Genomic DNA, 16990 nt, shown 5'->3' with positions numbered 1-16990 from the left:
CAATTTAATTTTCACAAGGCATGTTTTGGGCCTTATAGATATATAAACTGAGTCAATATGTGGAGGAACTCAATGTGTGCTTGCATTAGCAAGTGCCTCAATATTAAGTGTTATTAGAGATTGCAGGTTGTTTAAAAGCCTTGCTGTAATGCACAAAAGCACAATATTTTTTTTGCTGTTTTTTTTGTTTTTTTTAGTATGAGCTCTTTTTTTTTTTTTTTTTTTTTTTTTTTTTTTTACAATATTGTGACTTTTTATTGTACCTTCCCACAATATTGTGATAATTATCATAACGTGACCTTCATATCGAGATATTGAAATGACACTCTGAAATAATGAAGAATAGTCAGTGTACAGTTGATATAAATTTTATTCCCTCAAAAAAAAAAAAAAAAAAAAAAAAAAAAAATGCAGCCATTTATAGCTCAAACTCCTGGCAACAAACGCGAGTACACCCCTAAGTGAAAATTAGTCGTTTTCGCTGCCCCGTGTCATGTGACTCAAGTCTCAGGTGTGACTAGTGAGAAGGTGTGAAATTTGGTATCGTAGCTCCCACACTCTCATACTGGTCACAGAAAGTTCAACATGGCGCCTCATGGCAAAGATCTCTCTGGAGGAAAAAAAAAAAAAAGAGAAGAAACTGTTGCTCAAGATTATGGACGAGGCTATAATAAATACCTGCAATATCTTCACTTTTGTGATATATTTTATGTACCGTTTCAAAACTTATAACAGGGGATGTATTTGACCAAAAAAAAAAAAGTTGTGAAATCATGCCTGGATTTTAGTATTCACTGTTTGTGTAAGACAAGCAGGAAGTGAAGTCACTTTAAGGCACTCACATACGCAGTCACACACGCACACGCACATGCAACCTCGCTCAAGTTTGTAGGCTGGTGTCGGACATGTTGTTGACATTGAGTCAGCGAGCGAGCGGCGAGGCTGCGGCGTTACAGTATGCGGCAGTGCAAACTCACACCAGATTAGAACAGGCCGGTGCTCACTTGACGGCGCCAACAGCTGTGAGTCAACACGCTAAACTAGTAGCATTACTCAGGATTAAGCACACGCACACAGTAACCTTTTCTTGTGTCCGCGAGAGAAGACTGAAGATGGCTGCGTTGGGATGAAAAATAACACTTTATACATTAGAAAGTAAATGCTCATTTAATACTGAAAATGTATGGACAAATCTAAATTGTAATTAATATTAAATATATTCAATTGGGACAGCAGGATGCAGGAAGAGTGTCAACAAATTATAATTGACATGAAAAGAATTCTGGAAACATTTAACTTATACGCTTAAAATAAGAAATTACTTTTTTTTTTTTTTTTTTTTTTAAAAGCAAAATTACTGTCATTTTAAAATCTATTAAATTACGAAAGCAGGATGCCAGAAGTGTCAACAAATTTTAATTAAAATGAAAAAGTCCGAAATTAACATTTAACTTATACACTTTAATTGCATTAAAATATGAAATTACTTTTTTTTTTTTTTAAAGCAAAATCACTGTCATTTTAAAATCTATTAAATTACGAAAGCAGGATGCCAGAAGTGTCAACAAATTAATTAAAATGAAAATGTCAGAAATTAACATTTAACTTTTTACACTTTAACTTGCATTTAAATATTAAATGACTTTTTTTTTTTTTTTTAAGCAAAATTACTGTCATTTTAAAATCTATTAAATTACAAAAGCAGGATGTCAGAAGTATCAACAAATTTTAATTGAAATGAAAGTCCGAAATTAATATTTAACTTTTACACTTTCACTTGCATTTAAATATGAAATGACTTTTTTTTTTTTTTTAAGCAAAATTACTGTCATTTTAAAATCTATTAAATTACAAAAGGCGGATGTCAGAAGAGTGTCAACAAATTTTAATTGAAATGAAAGTCCGAAATTAACATTTAACTTTTACACTGAAACTTGACTTAAAATATGATTTTTTTTTTTTTTTAAGGCAAAATTACTGTCATTTTAAAATCTATTAAATTACAAAAGCAGGATGTCAGAAGTATCAACAAATTTTAATTGAAATGAAAGTCCAAAATTAATATTTAACTTTTACACTTTCACTTGCATTTAAATATGAAATGACTTTTCTTTTTTTTTTTAAGCAAAATTACTGTCATTTTAAAATCTATTAAATTACAAAAGCAGGATGCCAGAAGAGTGTCAACAAATTTTAATTGAAATGAATGTCGGAAATTAACATTTACACTTAAACTTGACTTAAAATATGATTTTTTTTTTTTTTTTTTTTTTTTTTTTTAAAGCAAAATTACTGTCATTTTAAAATCTATTAAATTACGAAAGCAGGATGCGGGAATGGCCTCAAAAATTTTCATTAAAATGAAAAGTCGGAAATTAGGATTTAACTTTTACACTTACATTAAAATATGAAATTAAATTCAAAAGCAAGCCTAATTAGACTGACTGCTAAAAGAGTGGATATGTTTGTACTAAAATGAACAGACAGTTAAATGAATTACATTTAGTAAACTCGTTCATTGCCAATGATGACTATGGGCACCAAATATATATAACATAATTAAAGTAAAATTACAAAATGAGTTCAATCACATTTTAAAATTAATTTAATAAGAAGGACAAATTGCTGGAATGATTAAAGAAAAAGAAAAAAAAACTGCGTGAAAGGAGAAGAGCAAGATGCTGTAAGTCAGTCAGGGTGTGTCCACGGGGATGATCCCAAATTGGGGGCGTCCCCCTCCTCGGCCCCCCCATATAAAAGTCCGCCCTCCATCTTGGTCAGAGTTTGGTGTCTCATCCCCGTCGCCAGCCTTGGGCATCCGTCGTCCTTTCCTTCTGTCCGTCTTTCCCTTCTCATCTCGCCATCATCACCTTTGCGAAAGAAAAAAAAACAAAAAACCACCCGAGTGAGTCAAAATGGAGGCCATCAAGAAGAAGATGCTGATGCTCAAGCTGGACAAGGAGAACGCTCTGGACCAGGCCGAGCAGGCGGAAGCCGACAAGAAAGCGGCGGAGGACAGAAGCAAACAGGTGGGCTGCTAATTTCGCTGCTCCTGCCACAAATGCACTTAAAAACGACAAAAATGGCCACCTGTGTTTTGTTTTTGTTTGTTTTTTTCTCTCAGCATGAGGACGAGCTCCTGCAGATGCAGAAGAAGCTGAAGGGGACGGAGGACGAGCTGGATAAATACTCGGAGGCGTTGAAGGATGCTCAGGAGAAGCTGGAGGTGGCCGACAAGAAGGCCGCTGACGTGAGTGACCCTCGCACGAAAAAAAAAAAAAGCACAATTAGTTGTTTGTCACCCAATGAAAGCAAGCCAACACTTTCTAATATGGTCATATCGCTTGATAAAAGCCGCCTGTGTAAATGAAGCCACACTGTGCATTCCATTCTCCTCATGCTCTGGATGGACCCCCAGCCCCCTTCCCCCCAATACACACACACACAGCTGTCGAGGGGATTCAGGGCCCCTGCTTGGGCCATGATGTCAGCCGCTAAACCTCGACTCGTAGCTTAACAATGGCCCCGCTCCTTTTTAGGCACAAGCCTGTGTGAGCGCTACCTGATAGCGTCGAATGCTAAATGAGCCGACAGCAGGGTTATTATAGTTTTGGGATTTTTATTTTTTTTTTCTTTCTCCCGTTTTAGTTCGTTTTGATTTCGTTTTGGGTATTGTTTTTTAAATTTATTTAGCTTTAAGTAGTTTTCAGGGTGGTTCTGTTTTTATTATTTTTAGTTATTTAAAAAAAAAAATGCTTGGTTTCAGTATTAGTTTTTTTTATTTTTTTTTTTATGTGTATTGTGTACAATATTTAAATATTGAAGCGACGTCATCTGAAGGTGCTTTTCTATTGGCCGTTGCTAGATGACATCACTTCTGTGACACACTTTCAGTCGTCCTTTTTCCGGTTAATATCAAAATAAATCTACTTAAAATCACATTTTAAATCATCCACAAAGGCTCAAGCATTGAAGTTAATTACCAAAGACTAAAACGATTGACATTTTTTGCTATAATTATAGTTTTGTAAACATAAAATGAAAAGCATTTTTGTTTTTATTTCGTTCAGGAAATTGTTTATAGAATTTTAGTTGTAGTTTTTCTGTTAGTTTTAGTTAACTAAAATAACCTTGGCTGACAGTATGCCTCATCTGCAAATACAGTGGAGATTTAAAAAAAAATAAAATAAAATAGTTTACACACCAGGTTTTTACGATAATAAAAAAATAAAATTCAAAATCAGACTAAGAACAGCTGAACTTTATTTGGATCGTTTAAAAAAAAAATATAAAAAAATAAAAATGATGGCAGGTATCTTATTTTTTGACAATGTATGAAGCAGAATTATGTATAAGATCTAAAGTACTGTAATAAAAATGTATAATCTTACAGTATTTGTGGAAAATGTAAAATTGCGCTGTTACAATGACTTGGCTGCTTCGTCCCATTTACTGTGACTCAGCCTGTACAACTTGTTCCTGCGTGTGTGCGCGCGCGCGCAGGCCGAGGCAGAGGTGGCCTCGCTGAACAGGCGCATCCAGCTGGTAGAGGAAGAGTTGGACCGAGCTCAGGAGAGACTGGCCACCGCTCTGCAGAAGCTGGAGGAGGCGGAGAAAGCGGCCGATGAGAGCGAAAGGTAAAAGAAGGGAAAAAAAATATCTTAAGTATCCTTTCCAATACAGTCAAAATATCAAGCTGCACAAAACAAAAGATGATTAAACGGCAACATTTTCACCCTAACGGTTATTATGTTGTGTAACAAAAGTCTGCTAGCACCAACACCATGCATCAAGCTTGTACACGATAATGAAACCATGTTACATAAAGAACCTTGTTCCTTAGTTAAATTATTCAACACAGTTGACACATATTAGCTAGCATGCGAGCCTAAACAATACGCGAGCAGAACCTTGCATGACATCACACAAAGTCGACTTTTGTGCGCAGGGGCATGAAGGTGATCGAGAACAGGGCCCTGAAGGACGAGGAGAAGATGGAGCTGCAGGAGATCCAGCTGAAGGAGGCCAAGCACATCGCGGAGGACTCGGACCGCAAGTACGAGGAGGTGAGTCGGACCTTCCGGTGTCGCGTGAAGGACTTCCTGCGGGGGAGGTGGGACGCTAACTGCGGGAGTGTCGCGATGGTGCAGGTGGCTCGTAAGCTGGTGATCGTGGAAGGCGAGCTGGAGCGTACGGAGGAGAGGGCGGAGCTGGCGGAGGGGTGAGTTGTCCGATTTCTTCTTCATTTAAATCCTAACACTTTTTTTAAACATGCTACCTTGCGATCTATTAAAAAAGTTAGCTTGTTATCTAACTACCTACCTAATGTTACCAACCTACATAGGAACTTACAGTAGCTACCTGTCTACCTACATACCTACCAACTGACCTAGTTAATTTACCTTCCGAGTAAAGTTTCTAGTTAACTAGTACCTACCTACTTACCTAGCATAGTAACTAAAACCCTAAATACCTACCTAGTTAGCATGCCCACCTAACAAAATAGCCCATTACCTTCCAAAGTACCACCCGACTAACTAGTTGCTAGTTACTTAACTTCCTAACAACCCAAACAACAAAATAGCTAGTAGCTACTTATCTAAAGTACCTTACCAAGAGAGGACTACTTGGTAAATACCCACTGAGCTTGTTTGCTACAAATATAGCTTGCTACTTACTTACCGACCTTGCAAGACTGCTGTCTACCTAGTTACTTTTACCTATCTACCCATTAAGATAGCTTTTTACCTACTTAGTTTGCTTGCTTACATACTACCTACCTTGTTTGTTTGCTACATTCCTATCTAGTACCTACCTATCTAGTTGCCATGTTACCTGCCTACCTAGTTAGTTTACCTATAACCTAGTGTCAGGGTTACCTTTTTGACATCTATTAAGCACGACACAAAAAGGAGAGAAGACACTCAGTTCAGGGCTCGCGAGGAGAGGAACTGACTGATACAATTCACTCCTGCACTCTCTGAAGATTCCTCTCCTCACCCTCTCTATTTATTTGGTTTTCCACGCCCCTAGTTACATGGGCGTTCCAACCCTAAAAATGCAAATGCAAGGCATAGTTGGAACACAGTGTACTTGTTTGTCTATGTGTTGTGCATGTGAGTGGAAGATTGCTGAGTACATATGTGGTCAAGTTTGCAATCATTTCTTAACAGAAAACAGGCAACCTCAGCAGACTGTCTCGAACCATTCTGCTGCGTTACATGTTGTGATTCTTCAGCTTTTTGAGTCATCTTCAAATAGACAGGCTATGTGAATGTGAGTGCAAAGCGTTCTTCATTGCAAGCAGAAGCAGTTCTTCGTTGCAGCAAATGTACAATAACTTATTATTTCCAATTATTCCTACACCTAGTTAGCTTGTTACCTACAAATTTCATATACTGTTTGCCTACTTGGCAAGGTACCTACCTACTTAGTTACCTACCTACCTGCCCTAGCTACCAACCTATTTTGTTCACCTGCTACCTAGTTATCCTGTTACCTGGCTATCTACCTACCTCCTTAGTTAGCTTGTTTCCTACTGAACTAATGATTCAGGATGCTAACTAGCAAAGTATGTAATTAATTTGGTGATGCTAATGACCACACTATGTATCTTCTGAAAAGTAGAAAATAATAGTTGTTTTCTAATATTATTGAATCTGTGAATGAAATGAGAGCATGTGGAACATCGGACTTGGATGTAGTAAGATGTTAGCCTGTTATTCTCTCACACACTTACTTGTCCGTTGTTTTGTTTTTGTTGAACTAAAATGCGCACTCCAGTAAATGTGCCGAGCTGGAGGAGGAACTGAAGAACGTCACCAACAACCTGAAGTCTCTGGAGGCTCAGGCGGAGAAGGTAAGCCAGCATAACTCGCTACTTGAACATTTCACACATCGTTACAACAAGGCAAAATATCATGTGTGCGGACTCGCACCTTCATTGGAGTGAATTTGTCCTCGCAGTACTCTCAGAAGGAGGACAAATACGAGGAGGAGATCAAGATCCTGACAGATAAACTGAAAGAGGTGAGAGAGGCTGTTTTTTTTTTTTTTTTTTTTTTTTTTTTTGTTGTTGTTTTTTTATTAACACAATAAATTGTTTCAATAGATGGAAATCTTGATTAAAAAAAATGTTTTGTGTTGATCAGGCTGAGACCAGAGCAGAGTTTGCCGAGAGGTCTGTGGCCAAACTGGAGAAGACTATTGACGATCTGGAAGGTAAGACAAAAATATTTAGAACCATATCATGTAATGCAATACATAATTACAAAGAAAAAAAAAAAAAGGTTTTCATGTTTTAAAACATTTTTTTGTTTTGGCACAAAAAAAGGCAGTTATTTGTATTATTTAAATAATGTATACAGTATTTTTTACATATGAAATATGATCAAATCTATTGTGTAGACTATAGATATGTATGATTATACACAATTGTTTCATGTAGTCTATTATTTCATCAATTACAAAAAAAACAATGTATTCATTTTAAAATATATTAACAGTATATAATAAAAAAAAACATATATGCTCTATAAAATGTAATATTTATTTTTCATGCACTTTATATGTCAAAAATATGAAAGCTAAAGTAAAATTATATTGTGTTTGTTTTGCCAATTTAAAAATATTTGTTTGTAAAAATAATTATGTCTTTCTTAATTTTATTTAGTCATTTTTCATATTCTTTGACATAAAAATTTGGTAATGTATTTTTTGTGCATTTTAATTGTGTAAGATGAACTATTAAATTTTGCCAATATAAAAACTTTTCAACTACAATAATTGTGATATTTATTCAATATTTTATTTTTGTTACTTTTTATGCAGCGTGGTTGTTTTAAAGTGCGTTAGAAAGTTGAGTTTTTATGTATAAAAAATATGGTAATGTATTTATGAGTTTGTCATAAATAAGTAGTCTTCATAGTGTGTGAAGTTTTATTGCACTCATTATTGCACCTTTTTTTTTTTTTTTTTTTTTTTTTTTTTTTTTTTTAACACTTGGATGACATTTTAAAACCTTACTTAAAACTTCACCTGTACATAATGCCTGCCCTATAAAGCTTTGACCCTTCCCCATCTGCAGTTGAGTAGAAGCATCACACATTGCTAATATTTTTCCCTTTCCCAGACGAGCTGTACGCACAGAAGCTCAAGTACAAAGCCATCAGCGAGGAACTGGACCACGCACTCAATGACATGACCTCCATGTAAGACACGCACGACATTGACATTTTTATTTGTACATTTATGAGACAGATTTATTTTTTTTGTAACTTCTTTTGTGTTTTCTAGTTAAACACCCAGGAAGCCCTTCTCCCCTCAAACGTGCCTCTTCCTCTTCCTCCACATGTTGTTTCTTGCACTTTCACTCACGCCTTACTTGCAAAAATCCCACCCAACAGTGTCGTTTCGGTCCCGGTCACACCTTTTCTTTGTAATCCTTTGTAACGATATTAAAAACAAAGAGGAAGGTCTTGCTTTTCATGCTGATACTTGTATTTAAAAGTGGAAAAATATCGGCGACAAATCATTTTTGCAGTGGTCTTGGAATGATCTCGACCAGTAGTTCTCGATCGTTGAACACCAACTGCCACCTCAAAAATATATTTAATATAGTAAGTGTTCATCAAAAACAAGACAGGATTTTCGTTCTAAGCCACTGTAACTGCACAATTTGAACAGGAAAATTATCAAAGAAAATACTGCATTTATGTAGCTTTTTGCATATCGCATTTTTTTATAATGTACCTAAATAAGTGTTTAAAAATAAACAGTTCATAAAAAATCAAATGCAAATGCATTGAAATTAAAAGTGAAGTACAACTGAACGGTTACTTTGAGAATCACTGATCTAGACTACACTAAAATACAGTAAAACATCCAAAAAGTGAAATGAGTCCAACCCGAAATATTCTGCCATGAAATTGATGATGATAACCATAAAACAGGAAATGGAATTTGTTGCTGTCATGGACGGGGGTAAGCGAGCTACTCAGTACAATTGGAGGAGTACAGTTAATTAAATGTAAATTATACAAACAATTAACTGATGCGAACGCAAATGTAGCATGTAGCTTACAAGCATAGGATAAGTCGTTACACTTTTGCATACACAAATGAATCCGATGGCACAATAACTTGCATCCATTATCCAATTAGCTACATGCTAACACACATTTGTTTTATTTTAATTCCATTTAAGCAGATGCTAACACAGAATTAGAACGTGGCTAAAAGGCAAAATGTGACAAAGTATAGCCTGTACAACTTTTAAAACTGGAAATAACAAAGATGATTTTTTTTATGGGGGACAAAAATGTAATTTGGAAATTATGGTTTCAGTTCCACTCACTTCAATTTCAGCTGTAATAACACAAAATACATCTCACAAAGAAAGCGGCTTAAAATAACATGCATGCATAATAGATAGCAACATGCTTTTTTTTTTTTAAGTCACTTGCAGCACATGGAACGAAAATTAGAAAAATAACATAAAATACACATGATAGGATGCTGTACAAAATGGCTGTCGTGGTGCTACTACAATGACAGGTGAGTTGAGGTAGGAATGTTTTTTGTTTTGTTTTTTTTCGAATGGAAAGTCAACATTGAGCTTTCGGAGGGCATACAATGAAGGGAAGGTTTTCCACTAGTAATTCCCATTTTAGGACATTTCGAGCAGGGAGTCATCATGTGATCATGGATTTGCATGCATACGAGTAGGTGCTGTCAAGAGTTGAGCTTTTCCATACACACATTATTCCATCTTATGCCTGATCCAGTGAGAAGGCAGCAGATCCCCATTTACAGCTCGCTGCTGCCCTCCTGTGGCCGACTCTATGAACTGCTGCTGAGTCGTCGTCGTAGCAACGATGCGGGTTTGCTCTCCGTGTCCTCCGCGTCGCTTTCGCATTGTCTCTGTAAGGGCATTTAAAAAGAAAAATCCCTTCAAATACCAAATAACTTCTCTGCTTCTTCTTGTAAAGCTTGTTTCCCAGTAGAGCTCAGTGCTGCCCCGCATGCTGTGGCGCAACCTGGTACTACACTTTTGGCGTGCAACTCTAAATTGGGTTAAGAAGTACATATAAATTCTGAAATTTTGGAATGATCATGAGGAATGTTAAAAATCAGGAATGTAATGGAAAATGTGAAGATAAACATTTTATTTTCATCTTCACGCTAAGCAGTGAGCTTGTCCAGGTGTACCTTATGAAGTGACTTGATATTTACCTCGGGTGCATCTGAGCTGCCTTTACACAACAGTTTTAAGCGCACCAGACGGTTGCAGATCCAAACCATGTTGTAGGACATCTGGAGATACCAAAAAATGCTCTTGATATATAAAATTCTCTAATAAGAGAAATACTGTATGTATTTTAAAAATATATATTTGATGTACCTTCCATTTCCTTCGGGCGTTGAACTTCTTGAAGTTCTTCATGTTGATGGACGATCGATTCCTGTTTGCTTTCTGTTGGCGCGTCAGGGGCTGCAACGGAAACAGATGAGTCAGCACAAAAAAAATAAAAATACGTTTTGACAGAGAAGAAAAATATAACATGGAATTCGCCAACCTTGATCCACGGGTGACGAAGACTCTCCTCGGCCGTCAGTCTGTTACTACAACACACACGCACACACAAATTGGATGGATGGATGGATAGATAGATAGATAGATAGATATTTTCATTTCCTTTTGACATATTTACATAAAAATATAAACATACATTATATAACAGTGTAATATTTTATGTAGCAATTTGCTTTGGGGGTTAATTAAAAAAAGTTTAAAAAAATCTAAATAATGAATAAAATACAAAAATTAAATATTTGATAAAACTGTTAATTATGTATTTTATTATTTTCCTTTTGACATATTTACATAAAAAATAAAAATACATTATATAATGGTGTAATATGCAACAATTTCCTTTGTGGCGGTAATTAAAAAAAATAAATGGTTAAAAAAAATGAGTAAAATACAAAAATTTAATATTTGATATAACTGTTTTAATTATGTATTATATTTTTTAATTTCCTTTTGACATCTTTACATAAAAAATACATTATATAACGGTGTAATATTTTATGTAACAATTTGCTTTGTGGTAATTTAAAAATAAATAAATAAATGAATAAAATACTAAATTAAATATTTGCTAAAACTGTCTTAATTACCGTATGTATTATATATTTTTAATTTCCCTTTGACATATTTACATTAAAAAATGTATATCTAAAAATACAGGTTAAAATATGACATGTAGTGTTGCTCTAAGACAATATTCCACACAAGATCCTACCTGGGATTCTTGACCAGGAGTTTCTGGATGAAGTCTTTGGCTGTGGAGCTGGTGGTACCGAAACACTGCATGTCAAACTCGTAGTCCACGGCCAGGACGTTCCTCAACGTGTCTTCGTCCGTGTTGCCCTGGAAGGGCGACATGCCGCTCAAGCTGTGGACGACGGTGTAGGTAGGGACGTGACTGTCAAACCACAACCCAGTGTGTTGTTGAGAATGCGAGGAAGGCTTCCAACTTACAGTATGTACGTAATGACGCCGATGCTCCTGAAGGGGACAGAAAAGAATATGAGCGTCAAGGTGAGTAAACAAAAGGTGCTTGAAGAATCGACACCGTGCAGGACACACAATGTGCAAGGACGGGAAGTGCGCGGCATAATCACCACATATCGGCCGCGGTGCCCAGGGGTTCGCCGTTGATCACCTCCGGGGCTGGACAAGATGGGACAAGTGTTAACCAACAACTTCAGTCAAATATTTGGTCTGCCTCTTGTTTATTTTGGGCGGAACTCCACTATCGGCCACTAGATGGCAGCACACTTGTTTTTTCACACTAAATTTGATAGAACAGTGAAAACGGGAAGTATTTCAAGACCAGGCTAGTTTTTGCTGAAGTTGAGCAAATCCTGCGATCTCTGCCTACAGAATTTGAAAATGTACTACTTTGGGTATCATTATTGATGTATAGTATGTTTGGTAGTTTGGAAAACCAAACAGGATTTGTTTACTGTAAACACAAAAGGTCTGTACAAAATTTTTGCTCTTGCTCTCTCACAATACAGGAAAACACCTTTAAAAATAAGTGCTGTAAATGCTACAAAACATACCAAGCCATATTTATGCAAAAAGTGTATTTCTATATCACGGATTTAACTTTTTGCGGGTATGGTGAGGACCATTACATAACCCCACGATGGAGATTATGTGCTTGGTAGCTGCAGGTTCAAGTTAAACTAGTGAGTCTCAAAATGTGGTGCGCAGGCTCCCTCTTGTGGTAAGCAAAGAATCTGACTTACACGATAAAATTGTCTACTTTTTTTATAAATGTTAATAAAATTCTCATGTTCAAAATCGGGTCCACAATCTGAGCACTTTCTAAGCTCTTTTTTATTTATTTTTTTTTATTTATTTTTTTATTTTTTTTTAGTACAGTATTTCAATCACTAGTGGAAGCCGTGTCGCATCCACCTTAAGTAGCAAGCTTGCAATCCAATTAGAGTGGTACCATTAATTAAAGATAGATTAAACAAAGCCAGGCTGAAGTTAGTAAAGTGTTCAATTCAGTGCTAATATAAGGATTTAAAAAATAAAATAAAAATAAATGCACTAATGAACGAGGCTGACCAATGTACTGAGGGGTGCCACTGGTGCTCTTGTACTCCTCCCCGGGGACAAAATGGTGGGCGAGGCCAAAGTCGATGAGTTTGATTTGAGGATGCGCCAACTTCTTGTCAGACAGCATGATGTTTTCCGGCTTGAATGGAGACACAACGAGGTCAATTTACGGTTATGCACGCAGCTGGTTGCCCCGCACGCATCCCAAACGTGCTACCTTGAGGTCAAAGTGTCCGATGTTCTTGCTGTGCATGAAGCCCAGCCCGTCCAGGATCTGCTTCATGAACTCGATGGCCTCGTCCTCCGTCAGCGTCTCCTTCTCGGCGATGAAGTCAAACAGTTCGCCGCCGCTCACGCTGGAAATTTGACCCGAAAAGGTGAGCGACACATTCTGACTTTCCATTTTAAGTTTGACAGTTTCGTCTTATGCGTATCCAACTGACATCTCCAGGATGAGCACCACCTCCGAGCGACTCTCGAAGACGTCCTTCAGCGTCACGATGTTGGGGTGCTGCAGCGCCTGGATCACCTCCACCTCCTGCTCCACGCGGCTCCGTTCCAGGCCCAGGAGGCTGCACGAGGTCTTGCGCAGCTTCACGAACTTGCCCGCCCAGAACGTCCCCGTGGACAGCTCGCGGACCCGGCGGACTTCACCAAAATGGCCGCTGACGAGTTACGGAGAAGGCCATAACTTGAGGTAGAAACAATTACTTATGGAATCCCACAAGGCTACGTTCGTGGGCTCCTTATGATTAGCTTCAACGTCATTTTTAAAGTGAAATCCGTGTCCGCATTCCTACCTTCCGAGTACTTCTCCAATCTCGTAGAAGTCTTCCACGTTCTCAGGCTTGAACACGGCCATGTCGAGTCACTTGACACGGCTTCGTTCTTCTTCTTTGTCTGTGCACGGTTAATTCTCGTTAAACCCTAAATGGCACATGATGATCCACCACGTCTGCACCTGGACAAAGACACAAATACGTTTAAAAAGAAAAGCTAAGAAAAAAATATATATATACATTTTTTTTTAATTATTAGAATTCACATATTTGCATTCCAGAATAGAAAAAAAAAAAGTTAATTTAGATATAAAAAGATAATTTATTTTGAAATCCTATTAAAATATTAAAACCTGCAAATCCCAATGATTAATCAGATAAAAAAATTGATTTTGCATGAGGTGCAGATTTTTTTTTTTTTGTCCACTGTGTGTATATGTCTTTAAAAGGCTGGGCCTGGCCTGGTGAGTGACGTGGGCGTCAGCAAATGAGAGCATAGACTTGGCTGACTGTTAACTGGTTCGAACCCGTTAACCAGTCTGAGTGTTGTTGAGTGGCTACTGTGACGCAAAGCTTGCGTATGAATGTCGTACGGCTATTCGATTATGAAGAAAATATTAATCACGATTATTGTTGGTAATAATCGAAATCAGGATTATTTTTTGGCACACAACAAGAAAATGTTTCAACGTAAAAAAAAAATTGACAAATAAAATTCTTTAAAACACAACCTTTTGGATGAAACAAAATGTATTATATTATTTTAAGATAAAAAAAAATGTGCAAATGTATACATTTAAACAACTCAAAATTTGTATTAATCTTTTTTTGGGATTATGCTGATTTTGTAATGGTGGGGAGTAATAACTGAAATTGTAAATGAATTTCGAGCCCTAGAATGTTTATTAATTAATTTGATCAATCGCTTCAGCACTACATAAACATTTTGTTAAAACAATCCTGATGCTTGATGACGACGCATAACTTTTGCTATCTTTCTCCTCTGACCCGGTCGTCACCGCGCCTTAAAAGTAGGAGGACGTCTGTTGTTTTCAACTTCCACTTTCTGTCACACTTCCCTGATTGCGGCATGCAGCGACAGTTAAGCCAACCAAGCTGTACTGTATTAGGCCAGTGTTTATTTGCACATCTCACCAAAAAAAAAAACCAGGATATATATTTAACTCGGAATGACAGCACAGGGCACCGTGACGGTCTCATCACTTTCACTTCAGGCTTGTAATGTTATTTTAATCACGAGTCTCCACCTTTCCAAAGCATTTACTTTCACATTTTTCTCATGTTCCTTTTGTATCTGTGCCGTTGAACTCCAGCAAGTTAAGGAGTGGCCAGTCTCCAGGGAATGACGAGCGAACGGCACGCTGCGCATTCATTTCCTCTGATGCGTTCGTCACGGAATTGCATTTGTTTGATTGCATCAACCGTTTTTTCCGGCAATTACGTGACGATGCATTACAGAAAACTGGGAAATTTAACACCATGCTGCGACATATTGTAAAGTTGTAATTATGGATAAGCAACTCAAATTGTACCACGACAAAAATTCATAATAATTATAATAATATAGTTGTTTTTTTTTAATCCAACAAATAGTATAACATTTTAAATAATATATACAGTATATCCATTTTATTTTTTTTTTACAATTACACAAGCTACATTTATTTAGCTACAGAAAGCTTGTTGTTGTTTAAGACAATTTTAAATAAATTGCGATAAGAGACCATCTTTCTGAATGTTCCGAACTCCTGTTTTCACGCCAGCATCACATTGAGCAGAACAATGCCGCCCACTTGACCGTAGCGGGCCGGCCTCTTGGTGTTGGCATGTGGCACCCCTGCTGTGAACCCGTCAAACTTTAATGAGCAGGCTGTCATTTCCACTGTCCTTCCAAATCTTCATTTGCACAGCAGTGTTGAATCTTGAGTTTTTATTTTTGCATTGATAACCCAATAGTCAGTCATATGAATCCGTTTCAAAATGCTATATTGTATTTTAGGAGTCCCTAAAGTGAGCGCCCCCAAGCGAGAAAAAAAATAATAATCCAATAAAAAAAAGCAGAGTTTCGCCCACTGAGGTGAAATTGGGTGGACATGTTTATCATAACAGGACACATGAAATGGCGACAGAGACCCCGGCCTAAAACAAAACAGGAAGTCGTACAGTTTAGGTTAAAAAAAGTTAATATTTGGGGAATTTGGCCAAATGGAAGAAGCAAGTATACTAAACAGATGGCTGATGCTGAATGATGAGCTTTTTTTTTTTGTTTGTTTTGTTTGTTGGGACTTTCATTTTGAGGACATGCAATTAAAAAAAGAGGTATAAGTGCAACTACAAAGTTAGAAAAATGTGCCCACCACATCACTTTCAGCTATTAACATGTAATTGGCTGGACATACCTATCATAACAGGACACACACACACAAAAAAAACTCAAGGACTAAAATAATTTAAATTGAACAAGATGGCAGCGCTTTTGGGTGCATTTTTGTGGATTTGGTATGGATGAAGTGTAAGGGCCAGGTTATCCCCACCTGCAGTTTTAATCATCGTCATATATTTATTCATTAAACACAAACCTTTTCAATTACCTCAGTAATGCTTTGTTTGGCATCAACTGACTGTCTGTCTGTCTGTCTGTCTGTCTGTCTGTGGCTGATGAACTAGCAGCCATTGTAACATTTATGAGCTACATAATGCAACACTGACACTCTTTATGTTCATAAACGTTTAAAAGTAAAATATTCAAATATTTGCGTGTAGTGTCTGAACATGTCCATCTTGTACATGTCAACCTGTTGTGACGTGTCGAGGAAATGGGCGCTTTACAAATGTGAGCGCTTGACTTTAAAAATCACAAAAGGGATCATGCAAAAAAAAAAAAAAAAAAAATCTAAAGTAGCGAATAATTAGAAAGAACACCGAGTGCTGGTATACGGGGAAAGGAAGCTTACTCACCCGGTGGGAGGTGTGTTGCTCTCGGCTGGGTTCCCGTGTGAATGCTCGCCGAGTGTCAACCTCACGACGTAGCCTGAGAATGCGGAAACGACTCGCACGTCGCTGATGTCATGTGTCGTCACGGGAGACGGGACTTTTCGGTTCCGAACGATGGGGGGGGCCGATTGTGTGCACGACACCTCCCACTAGGAGAATGTTGAAGCCCCGCTCAGTTTCCTTCTTTCGCCGGCAAAATTGTACCTACGAGCCCGTCATTTTATTGCTGTAATTATTTTTGTCAAGTGCGCATAAACGAACGACGTGCGGTTTCAAAATAAAACCGGATGTACTTCAAAGAAAGCGCACGGTTCAAGTGTAGCCTGTTTTAACAAAGTAAACATTAAATAAAATGACACATTTATGCTAATCTATTTTAAAATGATTACCACAATAAAATCATCGATTTTTCCACAATACTATTCGGAAAAAAATATATATATTTAAACTTATTAACTATTCTGTACAATATAGTGCAGTTTAGATGAGTGAATGTCACCAATGTGTCTGTTTATATATTTAGTAATAAAGGTCCACAAAAAAACGAGTTAACAAA

The 16990-nt window shown here is 37.1% G+C and overlaps 2 protein-coding genes across 2 annotated transcripts; one reads left to right on the top strand and one right to left on the bottom strand.

Moving 5' to 3' along the window:
* The first annotated feature begins 257 nt into the window (after positions 1–257).
* On the top strand, positions 258–8477 carry LOC144007070 (tropomyosin alpha-1 chain-like). The gene is made up of 10 exons (XM_077506330.1): positions 258–3029; positions 3125–3250; positions 4504–4637; positions 4949–5066; positions 5151–5221; positions 6784–6859; positions 6967–7029; positions 7152–7221; positions 8132–8210; positions 8296–8477. The coding sequence occupies exons 1-10, from the start codon at positions 2916–2918 to the stop codon at positions 8297–8299; spliced, it is 855 nt and encodes a 284-aa protein (XP_077362456.1). The 5' UTR covers positions 258–2915; the 3' UTR covers positions 8300–8477.
* LOC144007069 (death-associated protein kinase 2) lies at positions 8212–16672 on the bottom strand. Its single transcript, XM_077506329.1, has 12 exons — positions 16399–16672; positions 13441–13601; positions 13084–13305; positions 12858–12996; positions 12650–12779; positions 11689–11737; positions 11546–11572; positions 11307–11459; positions 10578–10623; positions 10403–10492; positions 10234–10314; positions 8212–9921 (listed from the first exon to the last, which is right to left on the bottom strand). The coding sequence occupies exons 2-12, from the start codon at positions 13500–13502 to the stop codon at positions 9841–9843; spliced, it is 1080 nt and encodes a 359-aa protein (XP_077362455.1). The 5' UTR covers positions 13503–13601; positions 16399–16672; the 3' UTR covers positions 8212–9840.
* Between the last annotated feature and the right edge of the window lie 318 nt (positions 16673–16990).

This window comes from Festucalex cinctus, chromosome 19 (assembly GCF_051991245.1).
Source record: "Festucalex cinctus isolate MCC-2025b chromosome 19, RoL_Fcin_1.0, whole genome shotgun sequence".
Classification (NCBI taxonomy): Eukaryota; Metazoa; Chordata; class Actinopteri; order Syngnathiformes; family Syngnathidae; genus Festucalex; species Festucalex cinctus.
The sequence above is the reverse complement of the archived record's forward strand: the minus strand, read 5'-3'. Positions and strand labels throughout refer to the sequence as shown.

Coding starts and splice junctions, on each gene's coding strand:
- LOC144007070 (XM_077506330.1), top strand. CDS start 2,916: ATGGAGGCCATCAAGAAGAAGATGCTGATGCTCAAGCTGGACAAGGAG. Junction 3,030..3,124: donor CGGAGGACAGAAGCAAACAG/GTGGGCTGCTAA, acceptor TTTTTCTCTCAG/CATGAGGACGAGCTCCTGCA. Junction 7,222..8,131: donor GACTATTGACGATCTGGAAG/GTAAGACAAAAA, acceptor TCCCTTTCCCAG/ACGAGCTGTACGCACAGAAG.
- LOC144007069 (XM_077506329.1), bottom strand. CDS start 13,502: ATGGCCGTGTTCAAGCCTGAGAACGTGGAAGACTTCTACGAGATTGGA. Junction 12,780..12,857: donor TCGGACACTTTGACCTCAAG/GTAGCACGTTTG, acceptor TCTCCATTCAAG/CCGGAAAACATCATGCTGTC. Junction 11,573..11,688: donor GGCACCGCGGCCGATATGTG/GTGATTATGCCG, acceptor TGTCCCCTTCAG/GAGCATCGGCGTCATTACGT.